General features: G+C 38.7%; 3 protein-coding genes across 9 annotated transcripts in view; all 3 read right to left on the bottom strand.

Annotated features, from left to right (window-relative positions):
- Positions 1 to 5,001, bottom strand: part of LOC103377788 (ubiquitin carboxyl-terminal hydrolase 2) — a 35,995-nt gene extending 30,994 nt beyond the window's left edge. For 4 of the 5 annotated variants that reach the window (XM_025054857.1, XM_008308736.3, XM_017032144.2 and 1 more), the window contains exon 1: positions 3,847 to 5,000. The gene's annotated coding sequence lies outside the window, so the exon portion shown is untranslated. Of the gene's footprint in view, positions 1 to 3,846 lie in introns of all 5 variants that reach the window. The other variant, XM_017032146.2, reaches the window with a different exon arrangement.
- A 2,101-nt stretch (positions 5,002 to 7,102) lies between these two features.
- Positions 7,103 to 16,870, bottom strand: tbcela (tubulin folding cofactor E-like a). Of its 3 annotated transcripts, none has more exons than XM_008308740.3 (11): positions 15,666 to 16,870; positions 14,622 to 14,748; positions 14,066 to 14,120; positions 13,388 to 13,633; positions 12,984 to 13,123; positions 12,464 to 12,645; positions 11,498 to 11,754; positions 11,037 to 11,163; positions 10,741 to 10,857; positions 10,548 to 10,659; positions 7,103 to 8,834 (listed from the first exon to the last, which is right to left on the bottom strand). In XM_008308740.3, the coding sequence occupies exons 4-11, from the start codon at positions 13,605 to 13,607 to the stop codon at positions 8,628 to 8,630; spliced, it is 1,362 nt and encodes a 453-aa protein (XP_008306962.1). In that variant the 5' UTR covers positions 13,608 to 13,633; positions 14,066 to 14,120; positions 14,622 to 14,748; positions 15,666 to 16,870; the 3' UTR covers positions 7,103 to 8,627. The 3 variants fall into 3 exon arrangements, with proteins under 3 accessions (XP_008306962.1, XP_008306966.1, XP_024910582.1); XM_008308744.3 differs by having other exon boundaries at positions 13,388 to 13,567; XM_025054814.1 differs by lacking the exons at positions 14,066 to 14,120; positions 14,622 to 14,748; positions 15,666 to 16,870 and adding an exon at positions 12,753 to 12,822 and having other exon boundaries at positions 13,388 to 13,529.
- Positions 16,871 to 17,019: 149 nt separating this feature from the next.
- The window catches only part of LOC103377790 (alpha-2-macroglobulin-like), a 14,389-nt gene continuing 13,123 nt past the window's right edge, over positions 17,020 to 18,285 (bottom strand). The window contains 4 exon segments of the mRNA XM_008308745.2: positions 17,020 to 17,199; positions 17,835 to 17,872; positions 17,965 to 18,070; positions 18,157 to 18,225. Coding sequence (XP_008306967.1) covers positions 17,191 to 17,199; positions 17,835 to 17,872; positions 17,965 to 18,070; positions 18,157 to 18,225 — 222 coding nt within the window. The 3' untranslated portion in view covers positions 17,020 to 17,190.

The following is an 18,285-nucleotide window of genomic DNA, read 5'->3' as shown; positions in this document are numbered from 1 at the left end:
ACATATTTCTTAAGCACACTGAGCGAGGATGGTGGGTTCAGGATATAAATGAGGCAGGTAAGTGTTGTTGTTCTGAACATATAATATATATATACATAATAATTTAATTACATATTATTATTATTGAGCATAAATGTGTCGCCATATCTTGTATTATTTGTTTGTACTCTTAAATGTTTTAGACATTTTTTGATTAAAGGAATTTTTATATTGACATTTTTTACTAACTAAAAGCTGTGTCAAATATTTATTTTTATTATTCGATTTTTGTCATTTCACCTAATGCTCATTAGCTCTTCTCACTGCTTGTGAATACTTTCCAGCTTTGTTTGTTGTTGCATAGTAACAATTGGGCACAAAAAGTAATTCATTAAAGGTCAAGACTGGTGGAGGCGAGTAGTACCACCCTTTGGTGCAGTGGCAGAAATGACAGGAAAAAAAAATCAAATGAAAAGTTTAGGAAGTTAATTTTACAGACAAAAAACATGGACAAGTCTACTCGCGATAATAATTGTCATCATTATCTTAAATTAAATAAGGGACTCAGATAACATAACAAACTCTAACAAACCCCAAAGGCATTTAACCACAGATTGTTGATTTAATGTACAGTATCTGGCCCACAGATATCACACAGTCTAAATGGAGAAAAGTTCTCAGGCGACAGCTATAACTGTGGGCTATCAGTTTGCCGACCGATCTATAAATTCACACTGATAAGAGAAGTCAGCGTCTCCCTGCTCTGTTTTGTGTTCACAGCAAACAGAGACATTTCAGCAGACATGTCCAGCACCAAGTGACCATCCAAGGCACTAGTACCCACAGCCATTAAAAAGTGATGATGTACCTCTCAGCTGTGCCTCTTTAACAAATCTGATAAATACACTATTTAAAAAAATTCTGGTTAAAGAAAATGAATCCTGATGTGTCTCATCCAGTGTTTTGTCTTCTTTTGCCTATTTCCTTTATCAACCGATGTCACGCCCTAATTTGAAAAGCTCATTGCAACACACGCACTTGTTCTACAAAAATCTAGAACTTTCTGAAACACTATCCTCCTCCTTCCCCCAATGTTTTACTTACAGCTAAGCAAACAACCGTCAGCGTGCACATATAATTAACAAGCAGGTACCTGGAAGAAATAACAGGGAGGTAGAGTGGCGGTTAGCTAGGTTTATAAAGAGGCTCACCCGTGTTGTTCTAAGCGATTGGGCCAACAGATAGAAAGTACAGAACGCAATGGGGTTCTGCTCAGGAGGCTGTGGCCCCAAAGTGTGAGAGGATAGTATGAGCACAGCCAGTCCGAATGCCACAGATCAGGTTACAGAGCCGGTAAATATAGCAGGCGCCTGTGACCTCTGCGGGTCACTCAACACCCGCCGGTGTTCCATTTAGCTTTTAAAGGACAAGCATGAAATACTTTTCATGAGAAATGCAGCGCTAGGGTGGAAAAGGTTACGCAGTTCTGGCCAGAAGATTAAAAGTTAGTGTGGTTGATTCAGAGCGATAAACTTCCATAATTTGTCATAAAACATAAAGATGTTTTCAACTCAGAAGTTGGTGAATTTGCACCAACTTAACGTTTCTAGTCTCCACTAGGTTTCCCTCCAATACCATTTCTTTGCAAACAGATACTGACAGGAGTATAAATATTTTCATTTGATGTGAAAGGGCATCCCTAGAGTCCATATCTACTGTAGGTAAAATCACAGCACAGAAGCAGCTGACAACAGAAAACACCATACACTCGGTGTGACAAACGACATCCCTTTTACATTAAACTTTTATGGTGTGAACAACACTAATGCATCCAGTCTATACACATCAGATTATGTGTTTCACCAAGTGGAGCTTCCTCCAAACATTAGCTGGATCGTGTCACACCAAGATCATCCATCACCTGGGATCCATTCACATGTGTCCTAAATAGGACAGGCCAGAGGGTTTTCCTGGAGAAAATAGTTAGCCTTAGAAACTAAGAAAAAATAGGTGGTGAAAACCTCCACTGTAGGGACAAGCTGATTATGATTCTTCTTTAGTCACAATTCACCAAATGTACTGTAATTTTCATATCGTTTCACTCTCGCTCCCAAAGTCAAACAGTTGAGGGATGTTTGCAGGACAATGGAAAAAAAACAAGCGTACTGCTGTGTGGACGCTCTCTGTGAGGGGTGTAGCATTACATGACACTGAGAAGATAGGATGCTAGCACAGAGGCTGCTGCCTGTGTGTGGTGCATTACTTTAGATGTGTTTCTGTTTGGTCTGACATTTATTGAACTGCCTGTACAGTGTAAATGCAGTATTTACCAGCAGCAAAGAAGGCATCAGGCCTCACAGATGCAAATAAAAACAAAAAAAAAACTTTTCTAAAATTATATACAGTACATTGACATTCTTTAAATTTAGAAATGCTTTTATGAATCTCAACTTCTCAATTTGATTTTTGTTGAGTACAATCTAATGTAAATATTATTATTTTCATACAACTGTAAATGATGAGTTTAATAATTTGAAGTTTTGTGTTTTTTTCATTTACTTTTTCTTTTATCTTTTTTTACCCTGGTTCTGTAAGAATAAATAGTGCTTGACACTTAAACACTGATCCAGTTCAAAGCAGTAGTCTAATTTTAAAAAGAGAAAGAATAACAGAATACATTAACTTGCATACAAAATGTGATCAATTACAATTTTAATTTCAGTTGTAGTGACCATGAAGTTGTTTAGTTATCTATAGTTTTTTGTTTTTTAATAATGCAAACTCTGTTTGTTGTAAGTCTTAAAGAGACCACAGTCATGTAAGGTAAATGCTGACAGAAGTCGTCAAGTCAGAGGAAAAAGAGAAAAACAAGTTTAACAAATGCTTTCCAACTTCAGACAAAGGAAAAAGAGAAAAAAAAGTTTAACAAATGCTTTCCAACTTCAGTGTAATTTCTTTTATTTAACTGAAATTACGTATTTCTTCATGTTTCACCACTAATATTGTGGCATGATTGTAAAAAAAGATGCCACTTTATTATACTACACTAATTGATTTACAGCATATACACATACATTTTAATCATCTGTTATTTTCTGTGGGTAACAGCTTGTGTAAGTTCCCTTCGACTGTTAAACGTTTTGTAATTCAGTTTTGACTTTACCAATATGGCGGCGACGAGGAGGCGTGGCTACAAAAAGCTAATGCGGCTTCTTGTTCCCTGCTTGTGTCACATAGGTGATTAGATAACAACTGCGAGCAGGGGAACGACGGGCAGGATAACTGACCAGTAACGACCGCGAAGGAGGGAGAGACTGACTGAACCAGTAAAAATGTATAACCGACCGGCCCACCGGTATATTGAACGGAGGGGGCGCCAATTACACAAATCACTATATCGTTTAAAACATCTTTGTCAAAGTCGATTAGCTCGCTTTTTAATTAAGGCTAATTCATTTAGCGCACTCTAGAGTCTGTGAGTGTGTAATATGGCCATATTAGTCACTACATTTGTCACCACATAACGGCAAACCATTCCCGATAGTTTAATGTAGGATACATTTTGACAAATAATTTGGCTGATTTGGGAAATGTAATATTCATCCATTTCACATTTTGATTTAATATTGTTTCTGTCTTATTTCTTACACTGAGGAAAAGTGCTAAATCAGCACTCACGTGTATGCCGAATATCTTTGCGACTGAACATAACGGCTAAAATATTATTGATGATGTTAAGACGCACATAATTTGAAAAACATTGAAATATTGTAAATAACGCCAGAGTTGTACTGGTACTTTTAGCTCATACGTGTGTCCAGAACAGAGTGCAGTGATGGGGGGTGTAAGGTAACTGCATTCACTCACCCTGCAGTCCGAGCTCAGTCCCGGTCCAAACGCGCTGAGAAACGCCCCCACGAAGAGTCTTTCTGCCTTCTCCGTGCTGCCTTTTTCAAACCATGACTCCCGTTGTCGTAAAATTAACTTAAAAACGTAAATGCAGAGACTGCAGCCACAAGAACGGCAGGGTCTACACCTGCTCTATACGACACGCTGGAATCCAGCCATGTCTCCTCTCTGCTCTTGCAGTAGTAGATTTTCAGCAGCCAAGTAACGGTTCATTTGGCTTTAACGCTGACGTCAGTTGGGCCGAGGAGCACGGCCGTGATTGGCTCAGAGTCGTATGGGACGTCAGCAGCCTCAGTAGCCGAGGCCACCTCCCACACGGTCGCCATGGTGAATAGCGTAAACACCAAAGCTGTCCTTCATTGAAAAACATGGAGAGCCCATTCCTGTGGGTTACCGGGAATTTGAGTGAGGTTTCATGGCGGCTGGGAGCAGTGGGTCTTCAGCTGTAGCAGAAATACTGACAACCAATGGAGAGAACCATAGAAATGAAGAAAACATTAACATCTCCCGCTATTGCACACCAAAGCATCAGGCCTCAGCACCGATATATTCGAATACATACTGTAGTGTTTACGACATTATTCAGCCGTTTTCGTCCTTCCACAGTTCACGTCTTACCATATCAACCTTGCTGCTTTAGCTTTATCTTCTCCACCGCTTGAGGTGAGCTTTTTTCAGTGATACTGTATATTTCTTTCTTTTACCACTGGGTCTAAAATCATATACTGTATCATAGCAGACCTCAGTTAAGAATAGGAATCTCCACAGGGATTTCAGAGGTTTTACACTGAATGCCTTGCTGCTGTGCCCAACCAGGAATTCAGGGACTGTGAAGAATCAAATCTGTAACCATCGGTATACAGTAGTAGCAGGCAACTATCAATATCACAGCACTACTCCAGCCTCTAATACTGTGTTGTAAACCTTCAACTTTCTCTCTTGTGGTTGCCCTTCAGTCTCATATTAACCGTGACACACAAACTCCGACCCCCTGGATCCCACTCCTCTCTTGCTTTAGATAGTTGACTGTGACACTTTGACTTATCTCCTTTCGCTATCTCATCTTTGTAATTTTCAGCCCACCTCGGTGTTTTTCACCCAAATTATCTCCTACTTCTAACGGTTTGGATCCTTTTATTGCTGGCTGTCTTTTATCTGAAATCCATTTATCTTTGATCTATTCATGCTTCTTCACCAGCAGTTTAAATTATATAAAAACTTTTTTTTTTTAAAATATAAATATTGTCAAATATAAATCTTGTTTTAATACTTACCTTCCCCTGTTATAAGTCTTGTTTTAATACTTACCTTCCCCTGTCTCTTATTCATTCCTGTGTTCATTAACATACATGCACAGGCATTTGTCGATCCTGATCATATACTACAGTACTGAATACTTTACTTCATCTCATACAAATCTGATCCTTGCCATGTCTGTGAACGTTACTGTTGTGATTAGATGTTAGCAGGGAAAAGTCAACATCCATTTATAACCATTCTCTGACGCAGCTTTTCTCTTCATCCACTAACAGAAGTACTGATGACTCACTCTGTTCCATTTTCTATTTTAAACGGGCTTTTTTAAAATCAATACTAAGGTCAATACTACAGAAAACACACTGGTACGTACAGAAAAGTCAGCTGATTAGTGATGTTATTACATCACACTAGTCTTATTGGTGTGACGTATGAGGAAAACCGTCCTCTACATGAGACCCTGCTGAAGTTTATTAATAAAAATCAAATCCATATTTTATTACCAAACAAACAAATAGTATTTTGAGATCCTCTGAGATCTGGTGCTTCACTTGTAGAGGCAGATAATGACTCAGGCAGAGTATTTACAGATATTTTCCAAATGTAAGAACCAAAAAAAAAAAAAAATCAATTTTATGTAACAGTGCTTGGAAGGAAAAATATTATGCTACTTCTATGTAAATTAATTTCAGCCTTTAATTTTTAAATGAAATGCTAGTAAATTACTATTGTCTGAATAAAACCCCAAAGCTGGTATACTATCACTAGTTAGTTTAGTTTAGTTTTTTTCTTTTAATTCCATGCTACATTTTCTTCCCTGTAAGCATTAAGGATTGTGAACCCCCCCACCCATCAAAAAGATGATTTGATGTAAAAAAAATCATGACACAAACACAAAGTCTGAATTTTCCAGACTTTTTGTCCACTCCAGATCTCAGCCAAGCAGAAAGCGTCTTCTATTCTAAGCAGTTTCTGCTCTGCCTTTAAAAATGCATGTCTCCCTGAAGGATTGCTGACTTCTGAGCTTGGAAAGAGAGCTGCACTACTGCGTTCAGCAGCTGAGCCACCGTGATTTCTAGCCGATCCGACTGACGCAACACAATGTATCAATGCACAACGTGTGGCTAATTTCTGTTCAAGGAGTGGTTTTACTCCAAATGCAATGGAAGGCTACTCACTCATTAGCTCCTTTGGTGACTAATACCTTAAAGATTTGTTTTTAGCCTTTTTTACTGTTATTCAATAAAACCTCTTTTAAATCCTCGTGCGCCCATAGACTGAAATGCGATAATTACATTTTTTACAAGTGCATATTTAGTTGCATATATATTTTTATCATCCTAAACCACGAGCCAACATTTGTCTTGTCCACCGAGGCACCAATTACCAAAGTACTCACATAAAATAGGTTTTAAAAACCTACCAGCAGAATATTATCCCACATAATCTTTTACTGCTCAATAAAACTTTAATATCTATGAGAGTTAATTTTCATTCTTGGTTCACCGAGGATAAAAGCTTTTGGATAGAAACTGTTATAAATCTTTGTACGTGGGTTTTAATGGCATTTTCTCGAGACCAACAGCTCAAAGGGATCATCATTGTCCCATTATCATCATTGGAGGACAACAACATGCCACAGACTACATTCTGTGGTCAAGTTAAGGGATGTCCGATAATATCGGCCAACCAATATTTTTTTTCTCCGATAATGAAAACCCGATAACACAATGCCTGGGTTTTGCCAAATGATGTGTGCCCTAAAAATAGTTTTGGGGATAAACAGCTGTATATTAAAGTGAAAATCACTAGATGGCAGCATTATTATATATATTCATATAGTGGTCTATTTAGATAAATAAATACATAATACTAGGCCTTTATCGATATATTGGATAACGGCAAAAAGTTAATACAAAGAAACTCTTGATGAAGAAAAAAAAACCCTTCACAATAATAATTGATTATTTATCCTTTATTTGTCATGAATTCTTAATGATACAGTAAAATTCTTAAAACTGACTCTAAAGCTGCTGTCAGTGAAATCCTTCAGTTAATATCTCTCTTAAAATGATTGTGACTTGACCAAATGTACATGACATGGGCGTTTTTTAAAGTCTGCATATATGAGGTACTTTCACACTGCGTGCAACCCAAGCTCATCCACCGCTCTGGGACCCAGCCTGAGACAAGAGCAGCAGAAGGGGGGGAAAAAGGCAGATCTTTAAACCACTGAACCAAAGGCTCAGACACTACGCCTGGTACCGATGACATCAGTGACAGTGTAAGCCATAAATTCAGTCATGTCAGCATGACTTACCACAAGAACTTATATACAATACGATACTTCCACCTGTCAAGGCTAATACAGATTACACTCAGACTCTGTCTTGTTTCCAGAGGTGCATTACCATCTCAAGCATTTAACACCTTAATCCTCATTTTACAGAGATTGGCTTCATTTAAGCCCATGCCTCTAACTCTCTGCGGAATCTGAAAACTGAATAGGTACAACAAACATGTTCAAGTATCTTCATTATTTTTCCTTAATTTCTATTACCAGGAAAAACCCCAGTCAGAGGGTCCGTACAGCCCCAGTCCACAGTCGTCTAAATATTTAGCATCTGCCAGTAGGTTATGATGGTCCAAGAGTTTTGGTTTATTTTTTTGGGGTAACTTGTGTATTTGGCTACTTTGCAACAATGCTATTTCTAGTCTAACGTCCAAGCTAGTAGCTAATACAACCTTTTGCATTTTGACTAGTACTGTTTCAAAGAGCATTTTGAATAAAAAAGAAAATTGATGGAAGGGAATTAGGTTGTTTAAAATACTGAAATTACTGAAAATACTTCCCTTTTGTTTTATGTAAGGTTACAGAAAACAGACAACAGTTTTTGATGGTGTTTTTGGGGGGAAACAAAGACAAAACTGTGTTCTGGCATAAATATCACTGACTATCAACACAAACATTTCAGGAAAGACTTTACTTTCTCTCTGTGATTTTGTGCCTTTAGTTGAAGTGCAAAGGAAATCAAAAGTTCTTCTTCGCGGAGCAGCAGCATCTCACCACAAACAAGTGTAGATTTTGTGGACGAGCTAGTGGCGGTGGGGAATCGTTGGTGGCAGCGTTATGGTACATGCCATGTACTGAGAGACCGAGCAGCTGAAGTTGCCAGGAGACTGCACGTCACTTTGCTTGGTTTTTCCAGTGAGATAGAATTGAGCTCCTAATCCAGCGGAAGAAACTTCAGGTAAAACTGCAGTAAAGAAAAACAATCTCCAGACCAGCTGCTGTTCCAACTACGGCCTCTGAGTGGCGCTTCTGTACCGTCGCTATTAGTTTCATCCTGTGGGGCCATCATGCTGTTCCAGAAACATTTTCCAATAATGCTAGTTAGCCAGTTAACAAATAATCCAATAAATCCACCAGTCACTAAATCATTCAGTGGGTCACTCTCCTCCACCAGCTGGACACTGGCTCTTCATTTGGACTTGGGTACCACCAGTAATTCATCGCCGTCTTGGATGCTGTAGGAGTGGAGAGCACGTGTGTTGTACTTCATTTCTTCTGGCCCGAAGGCAGTGCACTTGTCGATGTAGTACAGCCTCATGCTATTGGTGGACAGTTGGACCACAGTGGTCAGCTGCTTCTTCAGCGCAGCCACATTCTGGTCCAAACGGATTGTCAGCTGAGGCAGGCACAAACGGGTGCGGTTAAAGATTTTAACATTTAAAATTCAGGGAAACGTTCATCAGTATGACATGAGATTGTAACTGGTGTGTACGAGGTTGTTGTTAATGTTTGTCTCCACTGCTTCCCAATTGTTGGAGAACCACAACAATGGTCTACTGCATTGTTCCCCAAAGACTGGGTCGCAACCCTCAGGTGGGTCGCAAGAATTTTTTTTTTTTGAGTCGTCTCGCATCATGTTTCCCAGGAGTTTACGAATAATGTCTATTGACTTGGGTCACGAAGATTTGTGACTTTTAAAATATGGGTCCCCAGAACAAAAGGTTTGGGAAACACTGGTCTACTGTAGCTGTTACCATTACTGAATCTGAATAATAAACATCCTCAAGTGTCTCCCTGCTCAGACGCAGCTTATCAGCTTATTAATAAACAACAAGGTTTAAGTGCTCAACTCCAAAACGAGGCCGACTTCTTTTAGGAGTTCAGCACTTCTAAATGAAGTCGGCTTCATTTTGGTGATAGCAATGTCATTTTTTTTTTTGCAGAAATCCAAATAAATGAACTGTGACAGGGTCTAGTGGCGTGACCTGGAACCTCTGCTTAAAATAAATCCTAGCAGACACAGTAGACACCGTCAATTGTCATACTGCAGATGAAAACCATCCACCGTTTGGCAGTGATCAAATCAAGAGACATTTAAAAAGGCTTCTGTAAAATGAATTATTTGGTTTTTATCTCTGTAAAATATTTTCCTGAGTTTTTTTAAATTTATTTTTCAGGTTTTTGTTAACCATAACATTTAGCATTCTTGGATGCTACAATCATGTGGAACTTGTGTATAACACTGGGTCACTTGCTTTAGTTACGTTTAATTACACACTAGCAAAAGCCTTTCTACACAAAACAATATTTAGTGGTGGCGCCACGTTATGCTCTAAGGCAGCGCTATTCAATTAGAAATTTAGTCCAGCCAGATTTTTTAAACCACTGAAGTCAGTTAGACCACTCTGTTTTGGTGGCTAATCCATGGAAAAATCGAATAAGTGTGTTTTCCGTAAGTCAACACACTCATTGCAAGTTGAACACATCAACTTTGGGCCTGGATTATACAATACGCCAACAGAAACCACTATTTCTTCAGTCCCTGCAGGGATCAACTGACTGCATGACTACACAGATTGGACCTCTATGAGGTTGTGTCTGGGCTGGATGCGGCCTGGATGAAACTATTTAGATTTGGCCAGCTCTAATGTATTAGAAGGGAAGCAGTTTTCCAATTAATATAATATAATATAATATAATATAATGTATTTCCTGGACTATAAGTCGCTCTGGAGTATAAATCGCAACAGTGCCCTCTAGCGGCTGTCAGTGTGAAAACGTGAAATTATATATTTTAATATATAAGTATAATATAATATAATATAATATAATATAATATAATATAATATTGTTTATAATATTGTTGTATTATTATATTATAATATAGTATTATTGTAGATTTATGACTCTTCACTTTTCCACATATAAATCACTGTGTCAGTGTACTGCATATACAGGTGACCCAGACAGGTCATCAACCACAGTGATGACACATCATCTTCAAAACTCCTCCTGATGGACAGATTATTTTAAATGAAATAATGAAAGTGTGTTTTGCTTGACCCTCTCTGCACTAAAACTACGGTCATCTCTTTCAGTTCCAACTCACCTGTTCCACTTTTCCTTCACAGTGAACCTCAACCTGTGCACGCCAGCGAGGTCGGAGGTCGATCTCAGCGAGTGGTTCCAGTTTTCCATACTTGGTAACCAGAGAATGGTATCTGTGTGGAGGCAAGATGGAAAGGTGAGAATATAAACAAAAAAAAAACAACACTTCACGTGTAACCATGTCTGCAGCGGACCTGAAAGGAAGCTCCTTCTCCGGGAATTCTACGTGATAACGGATGAAGAATCTTTCTGCGTCTTCTCTCTCGCTGTCGGTCACAACGCTGCCGTTAAGCAGTGAGATGGCAGGAAGACTGGAGAGAAAGTCCATACGGTATATTCACAGTCACATAATGGAAACCAGGCTGGTTATTTCAGCACTTTCTATATTTGAATTTTTCAGACTTTCATTATATCCATAATGTGAACTATTAGTGAAAGTAAAGATCATTTATTATTTCGACGGTGAGCAGTTCTAACTTCTCGGACTCACTGTGCTATCATGAGGCTGCGTCGCTCCACGTTGGTGTAGGTCTCCAGTAAAGGAATGCCCTGCAGTCGCACCTCCACCAACTTAGGGAAGAAGTTCAGCTTCTCAATGTCCTCCCATCGATTCAGACCTGACCACAAACACAGGAAGACGTCGCACATACTGTAGAGTGGTGGACGTGTGAAACAGAGATGAAAATTCAGGAAGACAAAAATTAGGGTGGAGAATGCAGCAAATTCTTAGGGGATGTTTCGGTCCAGTGTACATACAGTTTTGGCTATGATTTTATAAATACAATTTGCTAAATTTTCACTGACGTGAACACTTTCTGTAGGATAGTCTCATATATCCCTAATCCTAAAAAAATTATATCCTACTGTATCTTATCTTGACACAAAAAAATAAAAAACCTGTCTTACCAGTACAGAACCCTGGGGTATTAAAGCCCCTACAGACAGACTGACCTGAGTTATTCAGGTTAATGCTGCGTAAGTTTGGGAAGAGCCGCTGCAGAATGTCTTTGCTGTCCGGAATGGTGCCCAGATTGTTGTTGGCCATGACCAGAGTGTCCAGGCCGGGAAACATTGAGCCAAACTTGCGGACCTCGGCCCAGTCCTGAAGGCTGTTGTCCGTGATGTGAAGCAGGCGCAGGGTGGGGCAGGTCACGGTGGGGGCACTCACACTACTGTACTCATTAAGGCACAGGAACAACTCCTCCAGGCTGCAGGACGACAGCACACACAGCAGAGTCAACAAGGACGTCATGTGAGCAGCTCACTCAAAGAAGTCTGGTTCATTTTATTGTATTTGCATAGACCAAATATAAAAACAGATATGGATTATTGTTGTTAAATAAAATTTATTAAATGTATATAAATTTGAATTTAAACATTTACATTTTTAAAATATTTTTTATTATATATATGTATATATATATATACCCCATATTTTTTGGATTATAAATTGCACCAGCCAAGAGGGAGTGCCCTCTAGTGGTTGTCAGTGTGAAAATAACAAACATGTGAAATTATATTTAAAAAAATACGGTACATAAATATAGTACTGTTAAAATGCAGTTAAAAAAACTTTATAAGTAATCTTGGATGTCAAAAGGAGATGAATAATTAACTAATTATTTAATAAGAATAATAACAATTGCAGCAACAGCTGGAGGTTTGATGTCGCACAGACCTGTAAAGTACAGAGAGAAAGAGAGGAGAGAAAAGAAGAGCACCCTCTGGTGGAGAAAGTGGTCATCAGAAAGACACATAATAAAGTAGGCAGGATCTTATTAAACATAATACCATACATACAGGCCTAAAGCAGTGATGCCTGTTTCTGCAGGACTCCAGAACAAACATACACTGCAAAAACAATAAACCGTCCAATCACAGTCTCAGCAGCAGTGACGTAACATGAGTTTGTCTTACTCTGGTATCTCTCGGGTCAGCAGCAGCACAGTATCCCAGGACACTTGGGTGTTGTTTAGGACTAAACGCCTGACCCGAGAAAAAGGCTCAGCCCAATGTGGTTCCAAGGTCGCTCCTGCCAGTGGGTTGGAGCTCAGGTTCAGAAACCCCAGGTTAGGAATGCTGGATATAATTTTACTGATCTGAAATTAAGAACACATAAAAATGTTCTTAAAAATCACAAGTTATAATGTGGGATTAACTGTGACAAACTTAAAGGAGCCACTAGGGGGCAGAGGTAGACAATTACCTTCGACAAATGTAAATTCACCTCATCTGTTTTGGACCTGTTCAGACATCTGATACTTCTTTTCCTCACTCTACAGGGTTACATGATGTTCTACTATTTTTTTGTTTTTACATTAAATGACAAAACAAAAACACTTCACATAAAAAGAAATTCCATCTCGGGTTCTGACATTTAAATCTCTCTTAATAATTAATGAAAGTAGAATAGATTAATCTCAAAGAAGATCTCCACCTCCTGCCAGTCCTGCAGCTTGTTGTGAGACAAGTCCAGCTCAATGACATGCGCACAGAACGCAGCAATCTCCGCCTGGTCTCCGGCTCTGTTGATACCACAGCCGTTCAACACCAGAATGCTGGGCATGTTCAGTCGATCTTGGTTAAAGTAGAAAATAAGAACAAGATAAATAATGGAGAAACACATATTTGATGTAGGACAATAAACTTAATAATTACTTTTCAAATGTATGCATGGGTTCTCAAGAACATAAAAATATTAGAAACAAATCAGAAAATACAAAGTCCCATAGCTAAAATAAAGAACAAGCTAAGAGCTAAAATCAAATACTGTCTAAATAGAGGTTGTCATTTGTGAGCTGGGCTCTCTAAGACTGTAATTTTATCTCCTCTCCAGCTCACCTTTCATAGGAGAACCCTGAGGACCGCCAGCGGGCACCACCACCACGCCCATACCAGGCCCTCTGCGGTACGGGAAGTTCTCTGGGCTGTACTTTTCACTGATCACCTCCACAAAGCTACGGCCAAATCTATCCGCCGGCGGCTCCATGGCGTCGTCCTGCTGAGCAGCCTCCACCTCAGCTGGTGTGAAAGAGACACAGAGACAGTGATAAACTGCCATCGTAAACAACAGCTTCAACCAGGGAACTGAAAGGAGAGACAAAAGGAAGAAACATTTGATTTTCAGGCTTAAAATAAATAAAGACTAATAAACCTGAGCTCTAATTAAGCTGCCATAATTAAAACTATGGCTACTATGAGTGCTTGTGTGAGTCATAAAACACTTGGTGGGCAGAGCCTGACTGTGGAGTGTGCTGCAGGGAAGCATAAATAATGGAGTGGTTATTTCTGCAACAAAATAATTAAAGTATCCCGTTACAATATCAGATATGGCTGCAGTAAATTTTTGTGAAGCAGTAGAACAATTTGTTATTTTCCACTAATGACCTGCGTCACTAGCTGTAACACCAGTGGATATGATGTCGAGCGTGTACAGTATGTGAGCTGCTGTCATCTCTGAGATCAGTTACACATGTTTAATAATGATAATCAGTGAATGACGGAGAGACAGTTTCCTACCTGAAGACACGTCTCCTTCGTTTTGACCACTGACACCGCTGTCTGTCTCCTGCGTCTGTAATGAGGAGATGACAGAGAAACCAAACTGAGGCTCCAGTCATGTGGGAAAAAAACTTTTTGTAGTTTCACAATAAAACAGTGAAGCAACAGTTTATATGTATTTAAAAAGAATTGTATTTTGTCACAGCATTGTTGGAAACGTTAACCTCTGATCCCATCTTTAACTTTATATGGTAATCTCTCCTGCTAGGTATACAGTAAATATTATCTTTACAGATCAGATCCAAAACACCAATAGTGCTTTTAAAAAATAATCTAATTTATGATTCTGGCTGGGCTGGGCTTTGCCAATTGATGTGTGCCCTAAAAATAGTTTGGGTGATAAACAGCTGTATATGAAAGTGAAAGTCACTAGATGGCAGCATTACAGCTCATTTAATTAATGAGCTGTAATGGCGTTTTGATTCAACACCTTTTGTCAATACCTCATATTTAATCTATACATACTACACTCATGTGTCGCCTGTGCAGTATGGGTCAGTGAGAAGGTTCTTACTCCACAGTGGCTGCTTCAGTTGGCTGACGCTGCTGCTGCTGCTGTCTCCTCTTCGGTCACTTGTCGTCAGTACTTGTTTGGTGTTGCCCTGAACACGGACGACTGAAGAGGCAGTTACCACATGGTGCTGTGGAATAAAAGTGATTAATCTTCAGATGATGCTCTGTTGAATGTGTTTGTAACGTAAGAAGACGGGGGGGGGAGGGCAGAATTTCCTTAAGTCAGCCAGGCCGTCTTAAAAACACATACAGTATACACACCGTACAGGAAATTATACACAAGTACTTTACAACAATGGCAGTAATTCAATCAAGAGTAAATGGCGAGATGTCTGTACTTAACACTATACAGTGCTTTTCTTGTCTTCTTGTCTTGATGACCACTCAGAGTGCTTTGCACTACAGTCCATTTACACAAATAGCACATTTATGTGCAGCATATTTCCTTCTATCATGCATATTTCATTCCCAAATACACACTGCTGGCACTACTGCCAGAGTATCACAGTGTCCTGGCGACTACTATTAAAATGAAAACACAGTCCTTCAGTCCTGACCATTTACATTTTCTTCAGTTTTTGGGAAAAAAAACCCAACCTTTTTTATTTCCCCGAGTGCCACTAGAGGGTGCCTAAGTTCCACCAGTGGTGCACACATCAATGTTTGAAAACCATTGCTTATAAAGTGTATAGTACCACATTTACATAAAAACGAATCGTAAACAGTATTTTTTGAAAGCAAAAATACCGATCAAACTCTTGTTAAAGTTGACATAGAGCATCTTAACACGAAGTTGTTATAATTCATTCATTCGTCAAAAATAACTGGCAAACTAAGTATGTCGTGTTGTTTACTTCAACAGATATATTTGGTAGCACTGCATGCCCACTGCCCTTGAAGACTTCAGAAAAATCGGCGTTTCCGTGCATTAAATCGGTACAAACTAAGAGAACATTGGGTTAAAATGTGTTCCTAGTACTCGACATTAACACTTTTGACAGATTATAAGACGTAAGCATACTAAATATTATTTTTAAACGCGTACCTTTTGTTCATGTCTCTTCTCATGCCGTGGCAACCGTGTACATTGAAACGCCAAGAAAAGTTGACAATTGACTTCACTTTGTTTGTACCGATTTTAATGACAGTCACGCCGAACTGACGTATGATCCTTGCTTATCAGGTGAAAGTCTAACACTGGTCACGTCACGACCTATAACGATTGATAAAACGAGCACACTGCAGAAAACACTACTGTGAAACGAAGTTCCTTATTCCACGTTGGAGTGGGGTTTGTCTAATCCGCACACACAAGACTCCCGCTTTCCATTACAGCTCCCGTTACTGATAAAAATGTCAAAGGTAAAGAGGGTAAAAAGAAAAAGGCTATGTTGTGGAAAACCCTAAGTGAGCGTGACCCTCAGCATCAACATTACTGTATCATCATCATCAGTAGCAGCGGTAGCAGAGGCTCGATGGTAGCAGAGAGGAAACAACACAAAGCAACGACATACACACACACTCAGTGACTCAACCAATGACAACAATGTGTAATATAACAACATAAGGAACTGTCAAAACAGCCACACGTCAACATCTGTACCTTCAACGTCTACTTTAAAATTGTAATTTTCATAAAAACAACCAGCTGTCATTTTGCTCACCATCCGCATCCCGGAAGTGACGTCACAAAAGTCTTGATTTTTTAAAATGAAAAATATTCATTTATTGCGTTGTACATATTTTTCAAATAAATATGGGACTGTTCTACTTGTTTTTTTAGTCTTCTCAAAAAAATAAAAATAAAAATAAAACGACTGTTCTGTTGGTTTAAGCAGCCATGATGTCACACTGTGGATGCTACTTGCCAACAGCTATAGAAAGAAAAACCGAGAGAAGACGTACTTAATTGAGTTTTATTGTTGGTTTGTTTTGTTTTGATCAACTTGTTTGTTTGTGTTAACCTTCATATTTTTCCTTATGTTTTCCTTATGTTATGTATCTTACAATTCATCACCTAAATGTCCTGCTACGTGTCCATCAGAAGGACTTTCCTAATGGCTGGGGCTTATTAAAGCTGTTTTTAAATTATCCGTTTGATAAACTTTTGCAAAATTAACTACATTATGGTAATCATTTTTATTCGTTCTATTATCTCTACTATGACCTACGTATGCCGTTGGTTGACTTTGCTGTTTGAAATGCTTCGCTCCTCACAAACCTACCAAAGGGGGCAGTACTGGACCATCGGGGAAACTTGATGTTCTGTGTGGACTTTGGTCGTTCGATTTTGTTGTTCAAACAGGCAATTTCTTCACTGACAGTCTAACGAATTATCTTTTAGTAAACAAAGTCTGGACTTTGTCCATTTGTAAATCAAGATATTTGCTGAAAACACCCACATTTAAAGGGTATTTTATTTTCCACCATTTCCACCATACACATACAAAACAATAGTTAGAGACTGAACCAGTATGGCATCAGATAGACATTAGGTCAGTAAGAAATGTGTCTTTTTCTAAATGCAGGTCCTTCAGAGGCAGCAGTGAGATCCTGGTGATTGGCAGCTCTCATTTACGCTGAAAAAAAAGATAAAAAAAAAATTAGTTGATGGCTCCCAGTATAGAGAAACTGTTTATTTAGCTTTATTGGCTTGTTTAATGTAGTGTTAAAGGGATTCTAAAGTAAAATTGAATTAAAAATTGATGTTTGAAATTTCAATCAGTATTAAAAATAAAGAACTAAAAACCAAGGGGCAAATCAAAACAGTCGTGCGAGTTTTATAGGGAAACAAAATTGATTTGTAAAGGTCGTATCAGAGGCAAAGTACAAACCAAAAACATCATTAACACATCATGAGTGATTGCTTGAACAGCAGGGTAACTGGTAACATGGTTTGTCTACTGCATTAATGCTGAGCAGAAAAAAGTAGTTAGCCCTAATGTTATGAGAAAAAATATATATAAACAATACCAAAACAAATGTTGCCAAAGTCTAGTAGTCTAGGCCTACAAGATGTATTTATCTGGTTATAAAACAATGTCCCAATGTGAAATCTCATGTTTTACCAAATTAAACATTTAAAAAAACTTTTTTACACTATATTTTATCTCTTTTTATAAAGACTGTTTTCTGGACCTGTCACCAAAGTGTTGTACAAGGTGAACAAACGTGTGTGTATGTCTGAAAAAACATATAGTGTGTTAATTATTACATAACAATTCAAGGTGTATTCAGTCTCTGCCCGTTCCTCTGCAAAGAAGAGAAAATCAGATTAAATGCTGACAACAAACTTGGATTCTGGGAAATGTTTTCAGGTGGAGGTGGGTGAGGCTCAGACTTACGTGGCTGGTAGTAGTCATAGACTGCAACTACAGCTGGTTTCAGGTTCTCCACTGCCTGCTCACGTATGATATTAAGTGTGTGGAAGATACTAATATCTTTAGGTAACTGTGGGGAAAAAAAAGAAGGACAGTAAAAATTACACTCAAACTTAAAACAATAAATCACTGATGTCCCGAGTGGATCCCTCTCACCTTCTCTAAGTAGACCAGAATGTGATCTTCCTTGTTGTCAACACGATCCACAAATAGAGATCTTTTGAGCTGTCGAGAGATGATGCTCAACTTGGTCAGTCTTTAACAGTAAAATATAATAAAAATATT

The sequence above is a fragment of the Cynoglossus semilaevis genome, chromosome 4, assembly GCF_000523025.1.
Source record: "Cynoglossus semilaevis isolate Cse_v1.0 chromosome 4, Cse_v1.0, whole genome shotgun sequence".
In the NCBI taxonomy this organism is placed as follows: Eukaryota; Metazoa; Chordata; class Actinopteri; order Pleuronectiformes; family Cynoglossidae; genus Cynoglossus; species Cynoglossus semilaevis.
This window is presented reverse-complemented; position numbering and strand designations above follow the sequence as displayed.

Bases quoted from the DNA above. Each gene is read 5' to 3' on its own strand.
- tbcela (XM_008308740.3), bottom strand. From the start codon at position 13,607: ATGGCAGTTTATCACTGTCTCTGTGTCTCTTTCACACCAGCTGAGGTG. The intron at 12,646-12,983 runs GTGGAGATCTTC...TCTTAATTTCAG, and splicing joins AGCTGCAGGACTGGCAGGAG to ATCAGTAAAATTATATCCAG. The intron at 10,858-11,036 runs GTGAGTCCGAGA...CTTTCTCTCCAG, and splicing joins CGCAGCCTCATGATAGCACA to TCTTCCTGCCATCTCACTGC.